Raw genomic sequence first — 25,363 nt, 5'->3', positions numbered from 1 at the left:
TCCCTTGGAATCAGTGTGTAATATCTTTCACTTTTATTAAACAGGTCTACACAAACAATACCGTCATAGTCATTGGGGCAGAGCTTTCATCACCTTAGGAACAACTAAGTAAGATTCGTGGCATGACCCCATTGCCTAAATACAATTGTCTAGAGCCGTTTCTGCAGTCCCACCTGCCCTTCAGTTGCTGCTACAGGAGGGCATAGGTCTCTTGACGATCCAAGCTGCAGACAGATAGATATTCAAGGCACTTCAGGTGGCCTGTGTTTAGACAACTAAATGTTTTCCTTAATGTTTAACTGAAAGGCATCATCAGTCAAACAATTCACCAGGTCTCAAATACAAGAGCAGCATGGTGAAATGTCTTCATATTAGTCCTCTTTTACTCTCTCACAAGCATTTCAGACCAAGAGCTGTAAAGCAACTGGCAAACTCAGACAAGAACATCCGACACTCTCTGATACATTGTGGAATGGTGTTTGCAGTGTAAGTATTTCTCAAAAAAGCAAAAAAATACCCTCAGCAGATGGAAGGAATTCTTTGAATATTTTTTCCTGAATAAAATTTTTACAAAGTAGTTAAATATTTGATGAAGGAACGGAATCAACTTTGCAGTTAGTCACCGATGTAGAAATGTGGTGCAAACCTGCCAAGATTGCTTCTTCCTCCCATGACACAGTCCCTTCAAGAAAGATGTTGTAATTACTTATATGGGATAGATTATGTTGAGCACTGCTTTGAAAGATACTTGTTTGGATTAAGGTAGCATGAAGAAACTGGCACATTCTGCTCAAATGTAACAGAAGAGGCAATCCCTGCTCCCAAGACCTTTAAATTCACACTGATTAATAAAAAATGAGAAATGTGATGGTAGCACATAATATAATAGCAAATCCTTGCAAATCAGATCTGTTTTGCGGTCTCAGTGTATATTTCTACCTTAGACGCTGCTATGTAAATGCTGAAAATACGAGAAGGATGCTTTGAGCATGCATGTTTAATGTTGCTGTGTACCAAGGGACAAGTGAAATTACCTAAACCACAGGCATTCTCTCCTTGCTACAAACTAATAGCTCATTCAAAAATGATGTGGATTTTTCCAAGCCCTTCTGGAGTTGCCTATAACCAGTGCAACAGCAGATTTATTCAGTGTTCATTCTGATCTTTCTATTGAATACATCAAGTGGAGCAGGGATTTTTTTGGTTTTCTTTTTTTTATTCCTAGAAATGAGGGCCTAATAAACTGACATTCCTTCAAATACCTCTTTTGACTGATAAGAGGCTTTAAAACTTGACTTTGCAATGCATTTTACCTCCTTGCCTGAGGAAATGATAAAAGGTCAAATATTTATTTCAGTGTGCTTAGGATTAAGAATTAGCTGACTAAATTAAAATGTCCCGAGTGTGCCCTTTCACTACTGGGAACTGCGCATAGCCTTTCCACTAAACAAGCAAGATGTAAGGCAAGGACTGTAATTGTACAGGTAAACAGAACAATGTGACACATCCTTCACATTCTACAGAAATAGCCCAAACTCACTTCAATATGAACTATAACAACTTGACCAAACATCGTAGGAAATGCCATGAGAGTACTGTGACAAAACAGGGAGACATACACAGGAAAATTTGCAATTAATGTCAGGTTGGACTCAGGATAAAAATTCTTACCCTAACAGTCTACTATTAGCACCTGTTTCAACTCACCATTTTGTGATAGCACATATCAAAGATGTCCCATATTTTTCAAGCCTTTTCTTACAGAACGCAACAGAAAACTGATGCTACATTTTACTATGTTAATTATATACATAAGCTTACCTGAAGTATTTGCTTGAGGGCATTTTTTATTTTACTCTTCATCTTCCTCAGCAAGTTCAGTTTCTTTGTGCACTACCACTCTTGTGACAGACATGTCAGGGTGCTGTTCTTTGGCTTCTCTGATTGCCTGTGCCAGGGCCTGCAAATGTATTCAAAACATGTAACGCAACAACAGCAAAAGGACATTCATGTGGGGCCAGAGAATGGGAGAGTAGCATCGGAAATTTTGGTTATAATTGTTCAGAACTCTAAATTCCTGAACTTGAGAGGGCTCAGGGGTAAAAAAAAAAAAAAAAAACAAAAACCCAACCAAAACCCAAAACCAACTGTCCTGGCTAAACCACGACACCAACCAACCCCCAAAAAGCAAAACCCAAACAAAAAAAACCCCCAAACCCCACTATGCTAAAAATTTATCAAAATTTCCAGGAAGTAACAAATAACCATAAAGTTATCCTGTAACATTTCTAGCTCATTCCAGGAGACAAAAAGTATTCTTATACCCCAGAAGTTTTCGAACTTCTGCAACAGATCTAGCAAATAAAGACTTAACAAAATGTACACAGTACAGAAAAGTAAGAGTTCCCTTCAGTTTCCTGAACAAAATGGAAAGATACTTTGGAATGTGTACTAAGTATGGTACTGAAACTCTGGAAGAAGATCATAACAGAAATTTCTTTCTCAGAAAGGAGAATCTCCTTTTTCTCCTTTTACTAGTTTAAGAGAACTTTTCTCTAGTTTAACTCGGGGAAGCGTAAATGTAAGTATTACTCAGTTGCTTATAATCCCTCCTCCACAATTTAAGAAATCTTATCTTCTTAAGAGATATACACACAGCTGGCAGTTGGACTAGATCATTATTGTAGGTCCCTTCTGACTGAAATTTCTATTCTATTCTATTCTACACAAGGCTTTGCAGTCACCCACATAAGAGCACTCTCTGAGGCAGAAGGGGCAAAAGAGCACCTGGGACCTTCTATTCCTTCCCCTCAGCTGAATCTTATTTCAGTGAGCTGTATTACTGTTGGAACCCAACACAAGAAAAAAAAGAAGAAACTGGAAGGCATTCTGAGGCAACAGTAAGCTCACTGTTCACCTTAGTATCAACCACAACTAAAAAAACCCAAATACACTAGAAGGAGCAAAAAAAAAAATATAATGCAACAAAAAGGTTTATCTTAATTTAGAAAAGTGACATTCTCCTGAGCCATAGGTGGTAAGTGGGAGAAGACATAACTAACTCTGAAGAGAGATTGGAAACACCAACATTAGCCACCTTAACTATTATATGATAATGAATTTGAAGTCCTGTTAAGGAAATATGTACAGAAAAACACAGTGTGCATTGGTACAATACTGATGTTTGCTGATGTATCAATCCTAACAATTTTTTATTAGTTTGTCTTTCATAAGTGTAATCTCTACAGTACAAATGAGGATTTAAAAGAAAGTGGCTATTGAGATTTAAGAATCAGTGTTTATAATCAAACCATAAGCAATGAAAAAACCTTAAGACTCTGTTAAATTACAAGTAATACAAGCATTTGTATTCTGAAACTCCAAATTAAAATATTATTTTCCTACTGAAAACTGTTTTAGTGATGTAGGGAGCTAAAAGACAAAAGAATAAACATCCAGCATGTAGTTTGTGCATCTAAAGAGCTCCATATCTACTGAAGAAAAAGTGGTAGAGATTTCTTAAATCTGTTAAAAGCTGCTCACTGCTGCTTTAAACTTCAGTGATTAAAAACATATTTTGTACTTCCTTTTTTATAATTTCACTTTTACTTCATTACCCACTTATCTCAAAACAAAGAATGGCTTAGAGAATGGTTTTACTAAAGCATTGTCTGGTATGCTAAAGGTATTGTGTGACCTTTCCAGACATCTGAAGTGAACTGAACGTGTGGTCAAGGCAAACAAGAGCCATGCCTGATACTGAACAGCCCTGTCATTTAATTACAAGTTTCAAGAAGAGATTCAACCTGTCAAAAGCCACTTTCTGGAGGCAGATCAAAATGTGAAATTAAATTCCCCAAGAGCTCTTTAAATTAAATCCTGTTATGGTGATTTGTGTAGCTTTCATAAAGTTAGAATTGGATTCACTGCAACTTTATGTAGAAGGTAGGCTTTTCCATTTGTATTATCCAGTGACTGTTGACTGGCTTTGTTACTATAGCTTCTCAGATGAAAAACAAAAGAAATTGTGTAAACATCACTACAAAGAATAGATAATTGCACTTTCTCAATTATTTTTCTGTGTACTGCTTAAATTCAGCCTTCTTAACTGGGTACGTAGAAGTGATTTTAACTTTAAGTTTCTAAGACACTGTAAAATACTGCTTTGGTACTGATAGAGATGAAAGGTACTTGTAAGATTCCAGCAGATCAACAATTATTTTTGTTATAAAGAATTCTATAAATACAGGTCAAAAATTATTTTTTAAATTTGAGCACTTTATGCTTTAATGTATTTCAAAGCTTTCAGTAAAAAGGAGTGCAGCATTCAGATGTTGCTGACACAATGCAGTAGGGACTCCCATCTATCCAGATTAAGGCATCAAAATAAGATTATTTTAGTAATGCTTTTCCTCCCAAATGGCAAAAGCAGCACTAAACAAATTGGGTCTCTTCCAAAAAAAGCAATCCCTTTAAAAATAGTATGAAATCCATTCACATGATCTATGATGCAATGTTACAAATGCTGTTTTCCTTTCAGTTATATTCTAAAGGCTCCTTATTCACAAAACATGATCACTTAACAACTTTGCCACAATTAACAGTCTCAGGGTCTTTCCATGTCCTCTTATTCAACTTCTCTACCTTTCTCTTATTTCAGGTTTCTGAAATATCACCTCGATCTCACTGGACTACAAAAAGCACACTGTAAGCATTAACAGCTTACATACTCACCTCATCATGGTCAATATCTGCATCTCCAGTAATGACAATGCGCTTCTCAATTCTTGTTTCTGATACCCCACCTTTTACCATCTACAGATGGCACAAAAAAAGAAAAAAAAACCATCCTTGTAATTATTCCATATTGCCACAAAGCACTCCTTTCTGTTGCACTGAAGCAAATAAATTTCTGTGACTGAGTTGCAATTAGTAGTAAATATTCGCAATGCTAAATCATCCTTGCCTTCTTGTCTCAGTGGGGAAAAAATCTGAAACTCACACCTTACGTTTTCTTCTTCCCTTTTAGTTCACCCTAAACAACGCTTGCTGTAATTTTCTTGGAAAAGTATGTTAAAAGTTTGATGACAACAGCTCAAAACTGTTTTGTTGGGACATGCCTAGAATTTGATAAATACTTACATAAATGAACAACAACAACAACAACAATAATCATCATCACCACCACTACCACCACCACACTTTGGTAGTTCTAACATACTCTGGCATGAAACATTACATGAGACTGAAACAGTTGTGATGTCCTGTTGAGTCTTCTTTTCCTTTTCAAGCATGGAATGCAGAGCACATAATTCGGCACCAAAATATGCTTGCAAAGTAATCTAGTGGTATGGTCTGTTTTTAAATACGCTCTAAACCTAGCAGCACAAGGATCATCAACTCTAAGGCTGAGAAAACATTGCTTCAGTTCATCCTTATAACAGATGCCATTAGCAGAGCTCCTGCAGACCTCAGACAAATCAGTTACATTAACAAAGATTCTGTAAGATATCAGGGAGTGATGACAGGACTGAAACTGTAAAAATTCAGGTATATACTCATTTGTCAAACACAGAAATAAGACCTATATGGAGTACTAAAAAACCTTAATCTTATTTTTCTCCCTTCCCCTGTCCTGTTCCCAGATATTCCTGCTTATGCATTAGGGCTTCTCCATGCAAAATCTGTGTACAGAAAGATCAACCCTCACACACGCCTGGAATGAATCCAACCCATTTCAAGTCAGCTTGCTTCAGTAAATTAGCAGACATATGAGAAACTTCATGTAAGACTTTATTTTGAGGGTATGGGGTTTTTTCTTTTTCTTTTTTTTTTTTTTTTTTAGTTCGGAGAGATACTATTATATTTTACCTTTGTGATGTGTGTAGTTGTGGTAGTAGAAATTGACTCTGATGTAATTGTCTGTGCACTCAGCAGCACACCAGCATTGCCAGCAGCACTGCCATCAAACTGTAAGGAAAAAAAAGGTATTTTTGTATTTTGGCATTTAAAAGCTTTGTTTTCACAGGAGAAAAGGATGGTTTTCTTACTAAACACATTCTTTAGTTCAGTCAGAACTGAAATCTAAACAGAAGCCATCCAAGTTTACCAAGTCATGTAAGACTATTGTAATAGTTCATTCTTGTGGGAAATTTACAATCAAAGCTAAACATTCCTTTCAGGAGCAATGAGATATTTTAATCAAGTTTACAAAACTAAAAATGAGTTGTACATTTGCAGACAGCAACTAAGCCGTTACGAAAAAAAAAAAAAAACCCAACCCCAAACCGAAACCAAACCACTTAGAACTTTAGGAGTAACACTGCTTTGTCTACACACATTTGCCTTCCTAATTCATAGCCAAAGTATAATCTTAGCTGCTAGAAAAAGGTATAGGTTTTTAAAAAGCATTTTTTGGACATTATCTATTTTGATCTACAAGTAACTGGAATAAAAACTGGCTTAAAAACACTATAATAACCCAGCCACCATACCTGTGGAGATTCATATGTGATAGTTTTAGTTTCTGTTTGAACAATTGGAACTTCTTTAGTGGATATTTCAGTTCTTTGTGTGGCATCTGAAATGGTTACCATCTCTGTTTTCACTACAGGAGGCTGTGGTGCAAGAAATAACCAATCAATTCAAAAGACAGAAGAAGGTTTGTAAAGTGGACCAAGAACTAAACCAAAAACTAAAGAAAAGCATAACATTAAGATAGGTATTTGACTGTCTTCCCAAACAAAAAGCATGCCATATAAATAAGCAAAGTGAAATGAAGACTAATACACCAGCCCTCTAGTATCTGCATAACATGGTAAGAAAATTTAATCTCCTAATAACCTTGCCAAAGTTGTGTGTTTCAGCCAACAGTACATATCACAGAAGGCAACTGCTAAAACCAAGTTGCAACACAGGCATTGAAAATGTGTAAAAGAGCATCACCAGGAAAAAAAAAAAAAAAAGAAAAAAACCTTAGTTTGCATAAAGAAGCTGATAGCTAGCTCAGATGGATAAGCTTCATATCAGAATTAATCTGGGAAAGTATCTATCATTGCTCAATCAAACTGCAAATAAGGATTAGAAATTCCAAGAAAATTACGTAAAAGTTTCACTTTTTAATATGTACTACTTCTGGAACAGAATAACAACTTTAACAACTGGATTTTAAGCTTTCTACATTCAATGTAATAATTCCGGAAATAAATGGCTTCTTTTGATAACAATCCTAAAAAGCCATTTTAACAATTTAGAGTTAGCTATTGGTGTTCTCTGCAATATCACAAAGAAAGCAATTAACCAGGGTCTGTAAACCAGTGAACTCGTGACTTATTGGAGCTGATTTTCAATATATTTAAGAACTTAAAAAAAAAAGTAAAGCCTTTTGATTTTTTTCTAGATGCACCAGTTGCTAACTCCCATTGATTTTGGATGCACATGGAGGGGGGAATCCCAGGAAAAAAAAAAAAAAAAAAAAAAAAAAAATCCTTTCTTTCCTGCACACACAGCAGCCTTTCGTGCTCGAAACTAGCTATATTTTTAGGAAGTGTGGGTGCCTGCAACTTCTAAAGGTCTTATATACTAATTCTTTCACATTGTTAATCAGAACACCTGTATATGCAAAAGACAACAAAAGAAAGAAGGTAAGTTGTTTGGATTTAAGTGCAAAGAAAAAAAAAATTGCCATCATTATGAGAACAAGCAGGTAGACAACTAGGAAAAAACCCGTCCAATTGTTGAAAAACTCAGCAGAAGAACATGCCAACTTCACAAAGAGATGCATCCCTGCACTTCATTTTTTCCCCTTTCTGCTTCTTAATAAAATTTGCCCAGTGATGAACCCTTCAATCTCGTTTGGCTTAAAACAACTGATTGTGACTGGAACCCATGCATGCTTTCCTAAATATCTACTGCACCAGAAGGCTTCATAGTAAGATCGTGATATATACCTCATCCCTTTACAGTGCAGTCCTCTCACCTATGCAATTTCTAGCTATACTTATCCTAGTCTATAAATGCATAAAATTTATAAAAGGAAAAAGGCAAAAACCTCAGTGAGTTATGAGGGGAAAAAAAATGTGTGACAGGTGTTTCCTAATTTCACTTGCCAATAGTTTTCCAAACACAACTACATGTCATGGACGTGTCAAAAACAATTGACAAATAGACAAGACAAGACTTAAAACACCGGAAACACATAAATAATAAATATACATTATGTATGTGCATATAAAATAAGGGGGAGATAAAAGAAGATGGCAGTCTTCGGAAGGTTTGCCTTACTGGTGATTCTCACTCAGCTCTAGCAAAAAGTCAGAAACCATAACTGAAGGAGACAGAATTTCACTGCTCATCAATGGTTTCCCCTTCCAAATTATCTGAATCTTGTTGGATGACTGAAGAGCTGAAGGAATAGGAGAAGAAGAAAGGCAGGTATGTTTTCACCCCAAGAAACACCTCTGCTTAGTCTAGTTGTCAAACTGTTCTACCATTTACCTCAGAACAACAAATTATTTGTGGTGCAACATCAATGTCAACATGAGACACATCTCCATTGAGTTTGAGCTGTTCTTCCTCTTTTTCTTCACCTAAATCTTGCTTAATTTCCTCTGACAAATTCTGCTCTTCTGTAGCTATGGTAACTGCATTTTCCTGGACCAAATCTTCAGCTGTAACTTGTGTGTGCTCAACTGGTACATTTGGTTTACTGCCTTCTGGCGTGGCTTCCACATGCTGTATTTTTTCTTCATGTTCTTTCCTTTTCACGTCTTCCTCTTCTTCCTGTTCTTCCCTGATGACTTCCTCAATTGCCCTATGACGTGGCTGGTATTCTCCCACCTCTTCATCCTCACTCTCACTACTACTGCTGCTGCTGCTACTATCTGATGGCAATGATGAAGAGTCCTTTTTTGACAGATGCTCCACCTTACATGTTTCCCCAGCATCAGTGGCAACTTGCATTTTCCCTCTGTTGGTTTCGTCTACGACTAGTGTTTCTTCTATCCCAACCTCTGCCTGCTTCTTCTCCTCCACTATGTCCAGAGTCTCATGTGAACTCTGCACAAAAAACATGGATGAGGGAAAACAAAAGTAGAGTATATGAATAAATTAAAATGATGGAAACAAAATTAGCTGATGGCTGGTTCATGTCATGTAGAAGACAAAAGATGGTTGTGATGGTTAACTGAAAAAGGAAGGAAAGAAAGAATGACAATGGATTGGAAGAGTTAGAGCCAAATTTAACTATGGAAAAAATCAGTAGAACCTTATCAGCATCGCTGACTCCAGTACAAGGCCCTCCTGCTCTGGAAGCATGTCTCTGTGAAACAAAAAGCAATCAGAGGACAAAAATCAATGCATAACCCTTTTCAACAGTGTAACATCCTCCAAGCAAGCTTTAAGAATGTACATACACGATACTAGACAGATACTGCGTATTCACTGCAAGACTCAGACAGAGCTAAGCTTCTTTCCTTCCACTTCATTGAAATATTCCATTCAAAAGTAGGTATGAATTATGGGCATTATTAACTGGGATAAGAATTTAATTATGAAAGACTGAAAATAAAAGCGTGAATGCACTGGTCAGTGATGCTACTGAGGCAGTTATTTCAGTTAAATCAGGAATTAAGAATAAATAATATTAAGGGAAAGTAAAAAAAAAACCCAAAACAACACCAGACAAAACCTATTTAGCATTCTACTATCAGTTCATCATCATACCAATAAAAAAAGAGACTACTGTAAGATTTTGTTAGTTGCTCATCTTTGGTCTGTTACTTTATGAGACTCAGTAGATAACAAGAGGGAGACCGTTTAGGGTGGCATGTTGTCAGAATAGGAATGCGTGATTACCAAGATGATCCCATCAGGATTCAGTTCGGAGCCGAAATGATGAGATTAAAGCAGGTATGTTAGTATTGGTTCCATAACAAAATGGTCTGTGATGGATATCCCAGAAAGCCCACCGTAAATTTTGCGTTAGCTAGGGTTTTTTTTGATCTAATGGACTTCAAGTGAACGGTTTGCAGCAAAATTTGAGTTCAGACGGTGAGAATACGGAGACCAACACATCACCTGTGCCTTAATCCTAGCTTTTACTGCTGTTCGCCTGCGGACTGTCAGCCAGCACTGCCGGTGAAGCGTAAGCAAGCACCACTTCTGCAGCGCTGCAAAGCCAGCGTCACGCTCTCGGGCCGGCGCTCTCTCCCCTCTAGCACAAGCGACCAGCTTACCGGCTCCGGTAGGCGGGAGGTAAGCTGCAGGCCCCCCCCTTCGGGCATTTTGAAGGCGTTGGGGGTCGGTGGTTAGTCCCTAGCGGGGACGGGAGCCGCACCCCGCGGCCGGCTCACCTGCTGGGCCCCTACCCTTCCGAAGGCGGCGGTGCGGGGGGGGGAGCACCTGGGGGCGCGGCGCGGCCGAGGCGGCGGTCTCGTCCCCCGCAGCGCCCTCTGCTGGCCCCACGCTGGCGGCGGCGGAGGGCCCTCCCGTGCCAGCGCGGAAGGCCTCCTTACTAAACAACAGGGACGTTATCTCCTCTTCTAGGCTCTAGACGAGTCAGAAAAGGGAAAGGAAAGAATTAAACGGTGGCGGAGGGAGCGGCAGCGACCTACAAAGCAAAGGTTTGGCAAGAGGGACACGCGACGAGGGCAAGGGCTCGGCCGGCAGGAGCGGCTGCCCGCGGGGCGCGGGCGGGGAGCGCCCCTCGCCACGCGTGTCGCGCTACGAAAGCTGAACACCTCCACATCTCCACGGGTTTTCCAGGCAGAACAGTTCACTCGGGCAGTAACCCCGCATTTACCATTGGGATTTCTCCCTTCTAAAAATCCATTTTTAACGCCGCCTTATGCCTGATTGGCTCAGGTCGTCAAATACATTTGCTTTGAACGATACATACCCACGACGCCTAAACGAGGTTTTCTTTATAATACGTGTTACAGATAGGTTTTTCAAATGCCGGAATAACCTAAGCAAATTCGTTGCTATTAAAGAATCTGTTTTAAAAAAGCCTTTCCCATTTTACTGGGAAAACTTGCTTTATTCAAGCATACTTAAAGGGTGCGTTGCTTTAAAGTGTAAATTATGTTCATAGCCTGGTCTATTTTCTCTAGTACTATAAATCTGTATGGTAAAGCAAACTTTTAAAATTACGTGGGTACAAGCCTCTGAAAAGGCTAAAATTCTTTATTCCAGTTTTCCTTCCACGAGCTCTTGTATTAAGTTAGAAGTAAAACCAGTTAAACTAGAAAGCCAATAATGTAACAAATACCTAACATGGACGTAACACACATTTTGACAACATTCAATAAGACACATTTCTGGCTTAGAAAACAGTACTACAGAGAATCACGGCAGAAGCACACGCCAGAGGAAAAGCCAAGGAGCCACGCAGACGACTGCCATCCGTGTGGACTCACCGTGTGAGTAGCAGTGTAGAATCTGGACTGATGTTAAGTTACACCATGCTACTGTGCGTACACTACAACACATACGGCATGCAGAAGAACAGAGAAGGAAAAGAAAAAGAACCCCTACATTTTTTTCCCTATGATAAAATTTACAGTTTATTTCAAAGGTGGGTAAGAAAATGTAATGTGAATGCAAGTTACTAAATCTGCCCTCGATGCAACGTTCAATATCCATCAGGGCAATGTGTTCCTCACCCCCAGTTTCTTTCCCTAGGTTACCACTCCCACTAAATGTTCACATATTAATACAGTACATCAAAAAGTAAATATGTTCATGATGCTCCTTCTATCGTACTCTGGTACCACATGTTTTCCAACTATTCAAAGCAGTAAAAAACAAGGCAGGGGGAAAAAAAGCTTTATGTGGTATGTGGTCAGACTGTGTGCATCGCATCGCATCGCATCGCATCCCCCCCCCCCCGTATATATATGTAATTAAAGACAGGCACAAACCACCCATCTTTTTGCATTTTACCACCTTCAAATTTTTAGGTCTTCTAATCTTTTACAAGGAAAACCCCAATTACACAATTTGTCTGATAATGTAACCCCTGTTCCCTGAGGAGGCATTTAGTAAAAATGATTAAATGTATAGATAGAATTGGCATTTTTCATCAAATTACTGTAGTTACAATAATGTATCAACTCATGAAGATGTTTAAATACCTGGCAAATTCCTTCTGGTACACAGTCATATAGACTAACATGAAATACGGTTTACAGGCAGCTGGGGGGGTGTGTGGATTAAAAAAAGTAAAATAGTGTGGGTATCCATGACATAAACAACATTTCATGTATTTATTTGTGACATACATATCAATGTGTCACCATTTAAGTCACAGATGCTGTGCATTTGTGGGAGTACGCTGATACAGAAGTATAGTGGCACAAATGAGATATACCCAAAATAACAATTCTCATACACAGAAAATTACTTATTTGCAAGTATTCTCACTGGAGCAAAAGAAGGAAGAAAAGAAAGAATATTAGTGGTGGTATCCCTGCTTAATTCTCATCTATTGTCCAACTATCCTAAAAGACAGGCAAGGAAACATACAGCCCAGGAATAGGACTGAGCAATGTAGTAGTCCACTAATACCAGCAAGTTTATAAATTGGGGGTAACAAAACACTTGAACACAAACTTCTCTACATTCATCAACAAATAATTCAGAATGGAAATACGCTGTTTCCCAAACTTCGTGTCTATATATGTTTCTGAAATAGGACTGACAGCTTTACATTAACCTACTTTTGTCCCAATTTCTAGGTGATGGAAAATAGTCCAACAGTGATGTAAAAAAGCAACATCGCAATTGCTACCCATCATCACTATCACACTGCTAGTAGTCCACTGGCTATATAGTGTTTTTCACTGCATAGATGTTAAACCAGCTTACGGGGGAGAAAACCTCTCTCTTTTCCTAGATGAAAAGAGAGGTATGGAAGTGTGAAGGAACTCAAAACTGGGCTGCCTTTGAAATGAAGGTGCTTCTACAGCATTATTGACTTGAATAATGATTACATAGTGAACATGTAAAGCAAAAGTTCTTGTGTGAAGTGTCAAATAACTGCAGAGAACTTCCATACAGAATGAAAATACATGTTTTGCTGTCATCCTAGTCACATAAAATACAGTAATTTTCTGGTGAAAAACTGGCTTTCTTTTCAAATAGTAACCATTCGGAACTTCACAGTTTAAAGAGAATGATGCTGGCATTCATATACGTGTATATATATACACATACACACACAGAGATCCCAATTTACAACTCAACCTTCTCCCTTCAGTAATGGCTTAAAAAAGTTTTTGCCACCAGGGAAAAAAAAGAAAAAGAGAGAAGTGCCCAAGCTAGCCCACAGCAGATACAGCAAAAAGGCAGTAGGTTTCAGGGCAGCCACCTTATCAGTTTCCTCTGGTTTTGCTCCAGCAATCCATGGCATTGCGGTCCATTGCTTCTCCTTCCCAGGCAGCGTTTTCACTTGGAAAATGTGGTCTCTTTTTTTCTATTTGGTTTTCATTTTATAAGACCAGTATAAATCAACAAGCAATGAGACAGTCACACACTATACATAAACATAAAACCAAACTATCTGAAAGTGACAGAACATACTAGATGAGGAGAAAAAAAAAAGCCCCAGAGATAAAAGAACTTGGAGGGGCCTCAACTTCAATACAAAGAAATCAACACAGAAAATGCACACAACCACATAACAAGAATTAAGTTACACTTTTACATAAATGTCTATTTTAACCAAAAAGATATTTATAGCTATTAAATGAATGAACGTAATGGACATTTGAAAATTTGACCAGCATTTGTACCTATGCATATACCACTATGCATAGAAATATTCAGGTATTACTCAGAAATCTGAGGAATAATTTCTTGGCATTAACCATAAATTAACAAAATAGTCATTAAAGAAGTGATCCATACAGCTAGTGACCATATTATCTGTATGCAGATACTCACAGTTCAGATTGCTTAAGTATCTTATTGAAATAATATCTTATTAACAAAATTTATTTGGTAGCATCAAGCAAGCTTAATTGAAAGTTCACCCCTCTGGGGACTGAAGAGAATACTTAAGAATTTAATGGGATAGGACACCACCACATTTAGGAGGGAAGGGTAGGAACAGTGGTGGAAGAAAAGGATAACAACAGAAGATAAATTGATTGCTTTCGAAGACTGATTTGCTCTTCTACTCTATGAAAGAAGTGGCAAATAACTCCTCATAAAACTAAAAGTTTCACAACAGCAAGAGAAATTTATTTGGGTAGTTTTCTTGCCACAGGCATTCAGGATGATACTTGTAGAAAATCATTTTCCAAACTGCTGTTTTAAGGTTCAGGAAGGAGGTATAGAGAAAAAGTAGGTAAATTAGTTTGACAGACTTTTGGAGATTAAGGTCAGTAAATTTTAACAACTACGTTAAATATGTCCTGAAGAAGTCAACACTGTAAATTAACTGATCATGTAAGGTCCTTCTGAAACAACACACAGGCTCTGTGTGTGTTTATGCACAAGCTGTCTACAAGAAGTTAAAGAGAGGGAAAAGGAGGGAAAAGTTCTACTCTAACTGAACAGTCATCTCCATAAATCTGTGTAAATCAGAGTGAAATTTAAGCTGTCCTTAACACACAAGAAAATACTGCCATCGGCTCCATTTTTTTCTAGTGATTCTAATTCAGTTGTTCTTGTAGAAGAATGAAATTCCACACATTATTTAAAGTCAGGTCCAATGGTAATTGGTAAAAAGTTAATGTATACTTAGTATAAACAAATATTACATTAGCCAAAGAAAGTGTTAATGTAAAGGAAAAACTGCATTTACTACATTACATACAGGGTTGTATGGAAACGCATGCGGACAAGCGTCTGCAGTGACATACCCCTTGTGTCTGTAGGGACAGAGGTGTGATACGCCGCTTTTCCCACTCATTTGGGCGTGGTTCAGGTGTTGATTCCATGAAATTGCGCTTGAGCTCACTAATGCTAGCCTGGTGTTTCAGTAAGTCGTCCTGGGTCTTATCCAGGTCCTAGCAACCCGCGATGTAAAACAAAGTAGGACAAAACACGACAACAAAAGCAAACTTAAGGGGGGGGGGAGAGAAAAAAAGAAAAAAAGAAACCAAACCAAGGAAAGTGCCTTGTGTCGGAAGAGCTATTGTTCTTTGGAGTGCCTTAAAAAAGTTTAAGGCTATAAGGCAACTAATATTTTTTTGGTTTCGTTTTTGAAATGAAGGGCCACTTATACACTGTTTCTTCCATATTTTGAGGCAAAGGAAAAATAAGGCTGTGTATGGTTATTTAACAGAGGGCTATTTTCATCCAAAACATGCAACTACTAGCCCTATGAAACAATAATAATTTCCAGTAGTTGCTTGCTTTCATCTAAAATTTGTAAGCACAGAAGCAAGCATTTTGGGATATTGCACAGCTAACATTACTGAAGGCAGCTGTAAGAAGGAATAGTCTAACCCAAGAAGCATTATAAAAATGCATCTTTCTTGATATTACAAGCTCCATGAAAAATACTTGCTTCTGTGAAGACAATACTACAGGGCCAAATATGCAAGCAACTAACACCTGCTTAACTTCAGAGGGACTACTCATTGTGCCTGTCACATAGGCTTAAACTTACTGGAAGAATCAGATTTAAAGACTTAAAAGCCTGATACCTGCCAATTCCACATTTAAGAACCTGACAGCAGACACAGCACTCAAGTAGGGATAGTTTTTGTGCACACCAATACCAAAGAGAGGTTGTCTTTAAATTGCACCTACGTAGGCAAGCGCCAAAGGGGACACCACAGCGTGAATATCGCATTAGGTTTTGTAATAAGCCAGTGAGGCTAAGCTGCAGCACCTTGGATCACATAACTACCAGCTAGTCTTGCACTTTATACCAGATACAGGAGTGGACATAAGGATCAGGAGCTATGCAGAAACATAACTGTTCTGGTAAGTAGGCAAAAATCTAACTGCTTAGCTCTTCTGGAAATTTATTATCCTTTAAATACAATGCTGGGCTTTGGTGGGAAGAGCAGATTTCATTCTGCTTTTACAATCTGTCCTCCTTCCAGCATGCCAGGTCTTGAGAGAAGCCTGTGTTGGTTATGCACACTCTTAACACAAGAATATTTTTTCAGTATTCTGTGGTGAAATTCAATTTTAAGCCTCAGATCCTTTTTTAGTACAGAATTAAAAGACTGAAGATTAAAATGGAATAATATCAATGTAGACATAATTCTTAAAACATTTTATCAAAAGAATGTAATCAGATATAATAATTTAGGTAAAACATCTGGGTTTTGCACAAAGATTTTATATACTTTGTAACAGAACATTTTGAAATTTTACTTTAACATTTTGGTTAGGATTTTTATAGTCAGTGCTCACAATGCGAAGACACCCCGTCTTCAGTCATGAAAAATCCAAACCCAATACAAACTCATCAGTTTCTAATTTCTTTTCACTTGCATGCTCAGCATCAGTAACAGTTTGGTGCTACATATCTATTTCCTAATTCTGTGAGTATTAACACATGCACTTTGAACACTAAGAACCTCTCCCCTTCTGGCAACTCAGTAGGCTCCTACTGTCACAGGACCAATGCTTCACTTTTAATCTAGAACTAACAAATGAGACATGAAATATGTCCCCCCTAAAGTACGTATTTTCTGAGTGAAGTAAAACCTTATGCCAAAGGCATTCTATTACCCAACTGAAGCTCGTTAACAATCATGTCATAATTTTAAAACCTGTCTTGGCCTGACACAAGGCACGTTTCTTGGACTTGATCAAAGCACAGTTACGCAATGCACACTTTCAGTGCTTTAGTAAGTTATACACAAGCAAAGTTTCAATAGTGATCAAAAGCTGCAAAAAGCCAAAAAATGTATTAGTTGGGTTACTGCAATCCATACATCGCCTTATTACTGAACAAAACCAATGATTTTTAAAAAGACAGTTTTTGTGACAAAGGGAATTATTTATAGCCCCATCTGGATGAATAAAATAAAGACAGCAGTAGGATTTTCTAAAATTTCTTCAGTTACTAGTTTATGTTATTAACCACAAGTAAAATGACATTGATTATAACTACAGACAGTCTTTGATAAAATAATTCAGATTAACAGACTATATGGAAATTCTTATAATAAAAATCTCTACTTCAGTGACTAAGCACTACACATTAACATACTGCTCAAAGCTCTTTGTTGTTGCTCATCTTCAATGAAAACCAACCTTTAGGAAGCAAGAATTACTTCCATTTCAAAAGTGAAAAAATAAGGCAAAGATTTCAGAACCATCTAAACATTCCCTTTAAAAATCTGATCATCACATACATTTCTCAAAGCTCCTAAAAGTCAATAAGCGTCAGAACCAGAATTAGGTTTTCCATACTTCTATCACTGCTTGTGCCTTACTAACTCCATTTATTCAGATAATGTATTTGATAAAGGTTGATTAAACTGGTGAAAACTAGAAACCCCGCTCAACAGAAGATGCACACATTGAGGAGCAATGTACAAAAATCCTGTTTAGGATTATGAATTGGACCCATGTGTTCATTTTATCTAAATAGGGCTATTATTCCCAGTTGCCACCTTGAAAGCATCTGGCAAAAATACACAAATTGTACATTCAACATTCAAGCTGAGGGCTTTTTTTGTTTGTTTGGATTTTTTTTTTTTTAAATAATTTAAACTCAGAAACTAGAATGATAACATGCAACATTTCCAAGCTGGTTTTTCCCCATGCACTTCATGCACTGTGTCCATAACAGCCTGCATTGACCTCCCATCCCATGCAGCCTGGCAGCCCGTGAAAAGGGAAAGTGTTTCTTATCTTATATACAAACCTCCAACATTAAATTGCTATGTCTGACATAAATATTTTCCCCGTCTACTCTCAAGGAATTGCTCTGTGAAATTAAGCCACACACACAAAAAAAAAAAAAAAAAAGAAAAAAAAAACCAAAATAAACATAAAATGTACCAGCAAGTAAATAAAAAAAAGACTCTTAGAATCAGACAGTTAAATAAAGGAAACAAAATGGTAAGGTGAAAAGGCACTATTCAGACTAAATCCACAAAGAGTTTAGGGTGCTAACAAGGCAGGCAGCTACAGCCAGATTTAATTGTAAAACAAAACCAAACCAAAACAAACCCCAAAACACAAACCCCCCAAAAACCCATGCACCTTCTGCTGTGCTTCCTCCTCTTCACATTCCACCTGTGTGAGCACGTGGCAAATGATCAAGGAAAGCAACCCTTAACATACGCTTACAGACTAACACAGAGGCTTCATCTCTTTGTAAATGCTGCAAAGCGTGCTATATTTACAGACCTTTATTGTTTGGATCCAGATGTTGTTGAAATTATTAAGCGACTTTGGTCTTCCTTCACCTACATTGTTGTTGAATGGCTGAAGTAATATTTGGCATAAGCGGCATGAAAAAATGGAAGTTTCACCCTATGTCCCTTTCTTGCTGTACTTTTCAGTGTTTCCCAGATGGTAATTTAAGAATAAGTAAAGCAAAAAAAAAAAATTATATGCGTAATTTCTATGGTAAGCGCCTTAAACTCTGCAACCAGTTGATGGGAAAATGGAATCTAATGCATGAGGTCTTTTGGTAAGAGAGTCTAGGATTCAAGTCAAACACCTAAATACTGTATTTACAAACTGTCTTAATTATTTTAAGAATGTTGCTGTCTTGGGATAAGTCATTTGCCCCCCACCCCCCCTTTTTAGATGAATATGTTCTTCCTTAAACTGCAATGCGCTCTGTTGGAAATGATAGCAAATCTTCCTATCTTACCTACAAGTATTCCGAATGCCTTAAGGAACAGCATTCTTTAAAAAGCAAACTACTTCCCAGTCTTTCCACAGGTACTAATATCAACTGCTAACCTTACGAAAAGATGCATTTAGAAGTCAACACTGTGTCAGTACATAAATTTGAAGAGGGGTTTACTTATTGACATACTGTTGCATTTTGGATTCTGTGTGATTGCACACATAATGTGGTATGTATCACATTTTTATTAATTTCTCGCTTATCTGGGGTTCTATTTTATGCAACTTTATGTTACAAATGGTGGATTGAATTAGGCTACAGAAAAATTGAGAAAGTCTTTGAAGTCATGTTTTTCATTATTTTAAACTTAGATTGGTGTTTTTAATGGCATCATGTCATATTTAGCATGCTTTTAATATCTACATTGTATCGATTTAATCAGTTTAACAAACTTTGTTAAATATAACCTTGAACAGGCCCTCCCCTTTTTTGATTCTATAATATTTGGTTTCATATTTCCTTTCAAGATCAAAATAAACCATCTTTTTCTAGTGGTATTGCTGTAACATGCACAGCAGACATAAGAAAAGGAGGTGTCAACCACCGCAGATGATCAGAGCAACATATTACTGTGACCGAGGCTTCTGTACAGCAATTTTAACAGTGTATTTCAAAGAATGTTCAGACTCCAGCGACTAAAGTCTGATACAAACTGCAATCCCAGCTAATGAATGAAATCAGTCTCCACCTTAACTGCTGCTAGCAATTAATCAAAGCACTTAAAAAAAACCCCAAAAGTGCCTTTGACAGACTCAACTTTGCACACACCCTTGTAGACCAGAAACATCTGAAATCTGGAATAACAAAAAAGCTCATTTTAAAGCATTCACAGTTTCCTGAATTCAGCTTTTAGGAATTTCACTTTTCAGATCTAAATAGAACTTTGGAGAGGTGCATTCCAGTCAATGCACACAGGAGACATGCATTTTAACACAAACTGATAGTGCAAGTAGCACAACTTGCAAATAGTATCAAGTAATACTACATCTATTATTACACAGCACTTTCATTATTCAGGTTTATGTGCTCATAAACATTTTGAAGTACAAAGCAATTCTACCTGCAGCTCTGTAGAATCTAATTAAATTAGGCATGCTGTAGGAATTCGGGCAGAAAACCCACCAGCTATCTATTGACTAAAAATCCCGCAATGGCAATTTTTCACAAATGAGAAAAGTTAGAAAGATACAGATATACATGTCTCTATGTGTGTGTGTGTTTGTATGTGTATTATATATGCAGGCATGTACATAGACATATCCCTGTGCTAGGAAGTGTGCAAAACTGAGCAAGCCTCTGGGAGAACAAGCATAAAAGCTATGTGCAAGTGTCAATATTTAAGCAACAAAATTACACACCTCCTCTTCCTCTGCTTTGTCATTCAGGTCATTGTCATTAGAGGCACTAAAGGTAGTCACCTTAGGCTCCAGGTAGCAGAGGGACAGAGCGAGAGGAAGGGAAAATGTGAGTGAAAAAGGAATAGACTGGAAAGCAGACAGAAGCAGCACAAAAATAAGGAGAAAAGAGGGGATGAAGGAAGGAGAGGTAATAGGAATACAGTGCTGAAGGCCAGGTGGGAGGAAAGAGATGCAAACATCAGGAAGGCTAGGAAAAGTAATATAGCCATCCTCATCAAGAAGCGAACGGAAATAAAAAGAAAAGCATCTGATAAAGCTGAATGAGACGCACAACTCTGTGCTTTTGTAGTCATTTGTATGGATTTTTCCCTCCACAGCAGGGGAGCCTCGACTAACTAGAGGTCTCATAGGTTCAAAGATATTATTCGGTGAAGCTATTTTGTTTTTATTATGATCTGGTGTTTCTTTTATGGAATTGCACTCTGAGATGTCTGGGATGGTAAGGAGGGCCTCCCCAAAGGGATCTTCCTCTGAAATATCTGAAAGCATGTCCATATCAGGGACAGGTGACAGGTTTGTGAGACGGGATGACACAGAATGGATGGGTAGTGATGATGGGTGTACGTGAGTGAGCTGAAGAAAAAAATTCTGTGCACAGTGGAAAATGAAAGCACAACAAAATGCAAGTTTGAAGGCACAAGAAGAGGGAAAAAGAAGAAATTATTAGTTAGTGAAAATTTTTACTTGGAAGCAGGGATAGCTCTACTAATGCAATAGAAATGCCAAATAAAAATAGAAATCCCCTTGTGTTTTACAAGCAGCCAACTTGTTTACTTCTGTGGATTATGAAGGGAACCCATTACGAATGTTTTGTTCTCAGGCTGTAAAGAACTGTGCACTTTTGAACTGTAATACTCACAACAGATGGAAGCGGACAGACATTCAAAGCTTTGGCAGAAAGGTCAGGGGACAGTGCAGTACACGAAAGACAAGCTGGCACTTTGATTCTTGGGTTTATAACTATTTCCTCTAAGACTTAAAGAGAGCCAGAACGGAAGAGAAGTGCCTGCGCTAGGGGGGAAAGCAAGCTGTTCACAGAATTGGCATGTGTAACAAAACCTTACTGAACAGCTTCCTGGAACAACTTCCCAAAATACTGTAGTGGGTTTTTTTTTTTTTTTTTCTTCTTTTGGTTAAAATACTGAAAGATACTGCCACTTTGAAGACAAGGGAGTATCACCACTTTACCAAGCCCAAAGTCAAGACATAGTGATTTTTTTTTACCATTTTTGTCCCATAAAGAAACTCTGTGTATGCCTTTTTCTAGGCTAATTCAAAATTTTTCACCTTGCCAGCAAACAAAAAAAATGCAACTGTTGGTATTTGTTCCCTTCCTACATTTGAATGCAGTGGGAACATGTGAACCACACAGATAAACTCAGTAGTCCCCCTAGGACTCAAACAGGTAGCTAACTTGCAAAAATGTTTGAAAACAAAATTACTCTTTAAATACGAAAATTCTGGAGAATTGCCAGAAAAAGAAATGATCTCCAAGAGAGAAGAGCAGCAGATTTTAGCTGACACTTTGGAAGGAAATTTTTACATCACATCATACAAGATCTAAATTTAATTTTTTGACCTATTCCCCCAGTAGCTCAAACAAACAAGACAAATAAATGGTTGTTTGCAACAGGAACAGGCCAAAGTACTCAACTTTTCACAGAAATCTACGCCTCAGTCAACATACAAGTTTTTAAAGGATGAAATAATTCTGCAATAGCTACTAAAACAATACTGTTACCTATGGTAGTTAAACACAGTCATAATATACCCAACTTTGTAGAATGTACACAATTGTGGATGTAGTGACAATTTTTTTTTAAAGTCTGAACAAACTAAGGAAATGAATAAAACATTATTTACCCTTTGAAACATTTTTTTCCAAGAACTCATGCAAGCTTATTGATAATTCAAATTAAAGTTATAGCAATAAAATAAACCCTAGGACAATGCCATTCAGAAGTTTGTATTCTCTTTTGCTTACAGACATTAAGTGAAACCTACAGAAAGCACTTGACAATTTTCCTTTAATATTTTAAATTGGTGTTCTATACGATGCTCAGAAGTGATAGGCACTAAATAATCACACATGGACACATACCACATGAACAAATAATTTTGGTGTGAAAGTCAGCCATACCTTTCCATCCTGAGTCAATTCTAATTGCGGAGTTTTGATGGGGCTTTCATCTTCTTCTCTGCCGCCTTCTTTTAACTTGGCCTGACCAGCAGCTTCAATGTCAATGATTTTATCCCCAGCTGCCTGCCCTCCAGCAGCAGGGAAGTCTTTTAGCAGATTTTGATCTGAGATACCCATGGGAGCTATTAGAGAATAAAATAATTTTGGTTAATTGGGGTAAGTTGGAACGTTTTTAAGACTTCCTAACAAAATGATTTTATGGTGATGCCAGCAGTGAGCAATACAGGCTAGTTACTGAGCTATACAATATTTTTCAGCTTCTTGGCTTTGCAAAAAGTCTATGGTTCTCATTGCACTGATGTGAACAGCAACGTACCTTGTCATATAATGTGCACTTACTATGGAAGGGGAAAAAACCTCACAATAACAGGTAGGTATTTAACTATCAACTTTCTGATTAGTCTTGGAAGACAAATTGCAGGTACTGTTCTTGTGACTCTGTAAATCACCATAACAAAAGAGAGAAACAGGCAACTGTTTTGTGGAAATTCACTATTTTGAGAGGACTGTTTTAATGCAATATAGAAATAGCTATGCATACAACTGTCACAGCATTTTTATTGTGGAACCTTAGCAAAACTGCAGAAACAGCTCAGTGAAAGTAAGACTTTTCCTCCCTATATGCTCGTGAAAAATGGAAGAGGGAAATACTGAATATGTATACTTGAATATAGTCAAAGCACAAGAGAGTGAAAGGCCTTGAATTAGTTTTTTTCTCTTATTTGATTTAGCATAATAGGATTAATGAGCAGGATGGCTTTTTAAAAAAAAATCAGGATGACTGGCTCAGCCAAAATAGTAGCAATGAAATACAGGAGAATTCATTAAATTAAGCAGCTTCGATATAAACTTAATTCATTTAGTAATCTTCTGTAATACCTCCATATGCCTTGACTTTACAAAGCCAAGGTGCAGAAAGTTGAGAGGAAGAGGCGTTTCTTGGAGTACCTTTGGGGAATGTCCTCTTTTGAAAACAGTCTCAGCTCCACATCAGAGACTCCCTTAAGCTGCTGAGAAGCCAAGGGCAGTTAATGGCAAATGTGGGATTTGGGATGTTAGGCTTTCAGGCCCCTCTAAGCAGCAAGTTCTCCAATTTAAGCTTCTGATCCCTTCTTGGGTGGCAAATAGAGCATTTATTGGGTATAAGTACCTCCAGTTCCCACAAGTAACTTTTGATAAATCACAGAATAATTTAGGTTGGAAGGAACATTTGGAGGTCAGATAATCCAACCCCCTGCTCAGAGCAGGTGCAATTAGACCAAGTTGTTCAGGGACTTGTCCAGTTGAGTTTTGAGCATATCCAAGGTCTTTTTAAACAAACAAAAAAATTCTTATTTCTAACTGAAAATTGCTGTGTCTCAACTTGCAGGCACTCCCCACTGCCTTATCACTGGGCACCTCCGAGAAAAGTGTGGCTCCATCTTTTCTATACCTTCCCTGTAGGTAGCTGTAGACAGCAGTATCTCACTACAGCCTTTTCTTCTTAAAGGTGAAGGACCACAGTCCTCTCCTCATATATTATGGACACCAGCACTCTGGCCAGCTTGGCAGCCCTTACTGGGCTCATTGCAGTATGTCAATGCCCATCTAATACTGGGGAGCCCAAAGATGGACACAGTACTCATGATATGGTCTTCAAAACGTACTGAATAAAGAGGAAATTATTTTCTAATATGCTGGCTATGCTCTTGTTAATACAGGCCAGGATACAGCTGGCCTTCCTCGCTGTAAAGGCACACTGTTGACTCATGTTCAGCTTGTCCAGCAGGAGTCCCCAGATCCTTTTCTGCAAAGCTGCTTTCAGTGCAGTTGGTCCCCCAGCATGTAGTGGTGTATGGTGTTACTACTCCTCAGATGCAGGACTTTGCATTTATTTTTGTTGACTTTCATAAGGTTCCTTTCAGCCCATTCCTCCAGCATGCTGCAGTCCCTCTAGTGAGGGCAAGGTGGGAGTAGAGCAAGAGTAACACTTACAAGGATGAGTATGCAACTCTAGGCATTTTGGGATGAACAATGGCCCTAGACATGCTGCTCACAAAGGAGAGGCAGAGTGCAAGCACACCCTCTACAGGATTTCTCATTTCAAGTGCACACTCAAGAGTATGAACCTACCTCTGGACTACTGCCTGAAGAAAGAACAATATTTAAGTTTGACTTTGAATGAACAGTTTAAAACTATTACAGCCTGCAGATGGCAACACCAGCAAGATGCCATAAATGCTGCCAGGAATAGCTGGCTTCATTTGAGATGAAACCAAAGATGATTAAGGGGAAAAAAAGGAAAACCAAGAGCAATGTTTCATCATGCTCAAAATTTTGACTGTGATGGCTCCGTAAGAGTGAAAATTTGGGCCTGAACGCACATGCATACACGTCTGTGTTCAGATGATGCACAAGGGATCTCAGAAAGGCTTGCTGATACAATTTCCGAGAGTTGGGCAGAAATCAAATTCTTTTGTTAGAAACCTAACCAAAAGAAGCACAGGAACTAAAACCAACTCAGAGAGTAACTCTGATGTGGTGATGAGTCTTTTGGTTGCCACAAGGACTCATCACACACTACCAGCACAAGCACTTTTGCCTCTTATTTTTGCTTAGGTTCTCAGAAGGTAAGACTTCATAGGTGTCCCAAGCAAGTGTCACAGATTGCTCATTTGTCCCAGAATAGAAGAATGTATATTTGCAGAAGAAAAAGTCTAAGTAAAAGATTTTTGGAGCAAAAAGGTAAAGTTAACAGCGGAATTGTAGCTAAAGTCATACCATTGTCACAGTTCACTTGGATTCAGGCATACACAACTTCACTAGAATAAAAGTCAAGCTGCACATCATTTTTCTGAAGAATTTTTCTACTTTATATTTGTTTCAGAAGTGATTTAGAGTAAAGCATGTGTTTCTACATCTCTC

General features: G+C 37.9%; 1 protein-coding gene across 9 annotated transcripts in view; it reads right to left on the bottom strand.

Annotated features, from left to right (window-relative positions):
* Window positions 1-1,852: 1,852 nt before the first annotated feature.
* The window catches only part of EPB41L2 (erythrocyte membrane protein band 4.1 like 2), a 70,289-nt gene continuing 46,778 nt past the window's right edge, over window positions 1,853-25,363 (bottom strand). The window contains exons 11-21 of one of the 9 annotated variants that reach the window (XM_075707805.1): window positions 22,400-22,581; window positions 17,843-17,905; window positions 14,868-15,014; window positions 13,370-13,474; window positions 10,402-10,548; window positions 9,266-9,319; window positions 8,497-9,057; window positions 6,495-6,617; window positions 5,872-5,970; window positions 4,735-4,815; window positions 1,853-1,960 (exon numbers count right to left, since the gene is read on the bottom strand). In XM_075707805.1, coding sequence (XP_075563920.1) covers window positions 1,853-1,960; window positions 4,735-4,815; window positions 5,872-5,970; window positions 6,495-6,617; window positions 8,497-9,057; window positions 9,266-9,319; window positions 10,402-10,548; window positions 13,370-13,474; window positions 14,868-15,014; window positions 17,843-17,905; window positions 22,400-22,581 — 1,670 coding nt within the window. The remainder of the gene's footprint in view (window positions 1,961-4,734; window positions 4,816-5,871; window positions 5,971-6,494; window positions 6,618-8,496; window positions 9,058-9,265; window positions 9,320-10,401; window positions 10,549-13,369; window positions 13,475-14,867; window positions 15,015-17,842; window positions 17,906-22,399; window positions 22,582-25,363) is intronic. The other 8 variants (XM_075707802.1, XM_075707803.1, XM_075707807.1 and 5 more) reach the window with 8 other exon arrangements.

The sequence above is a fragment of the Pelecanus crispus genome, chromosome 3 (assembly GCF_030463565.1).
Source record: "Pelecanus crispus isolate bPelCri1 chromosome 3, bPelCri1.pri, whole genome shotgun sequence".
Taxonomy (NCBI): domain Eukaryota; kingdom Metazoa; phylum Chordata; class Aves; order Pelecaniformes; family Pelecanidae; genus Pelecanus; species Pelecanus crispus.
The sequence above is the reverse complement of the archived record's forward strand: the minus strand, read 5'-3'. Positions and strand labels throughout refer to the sequence as shown.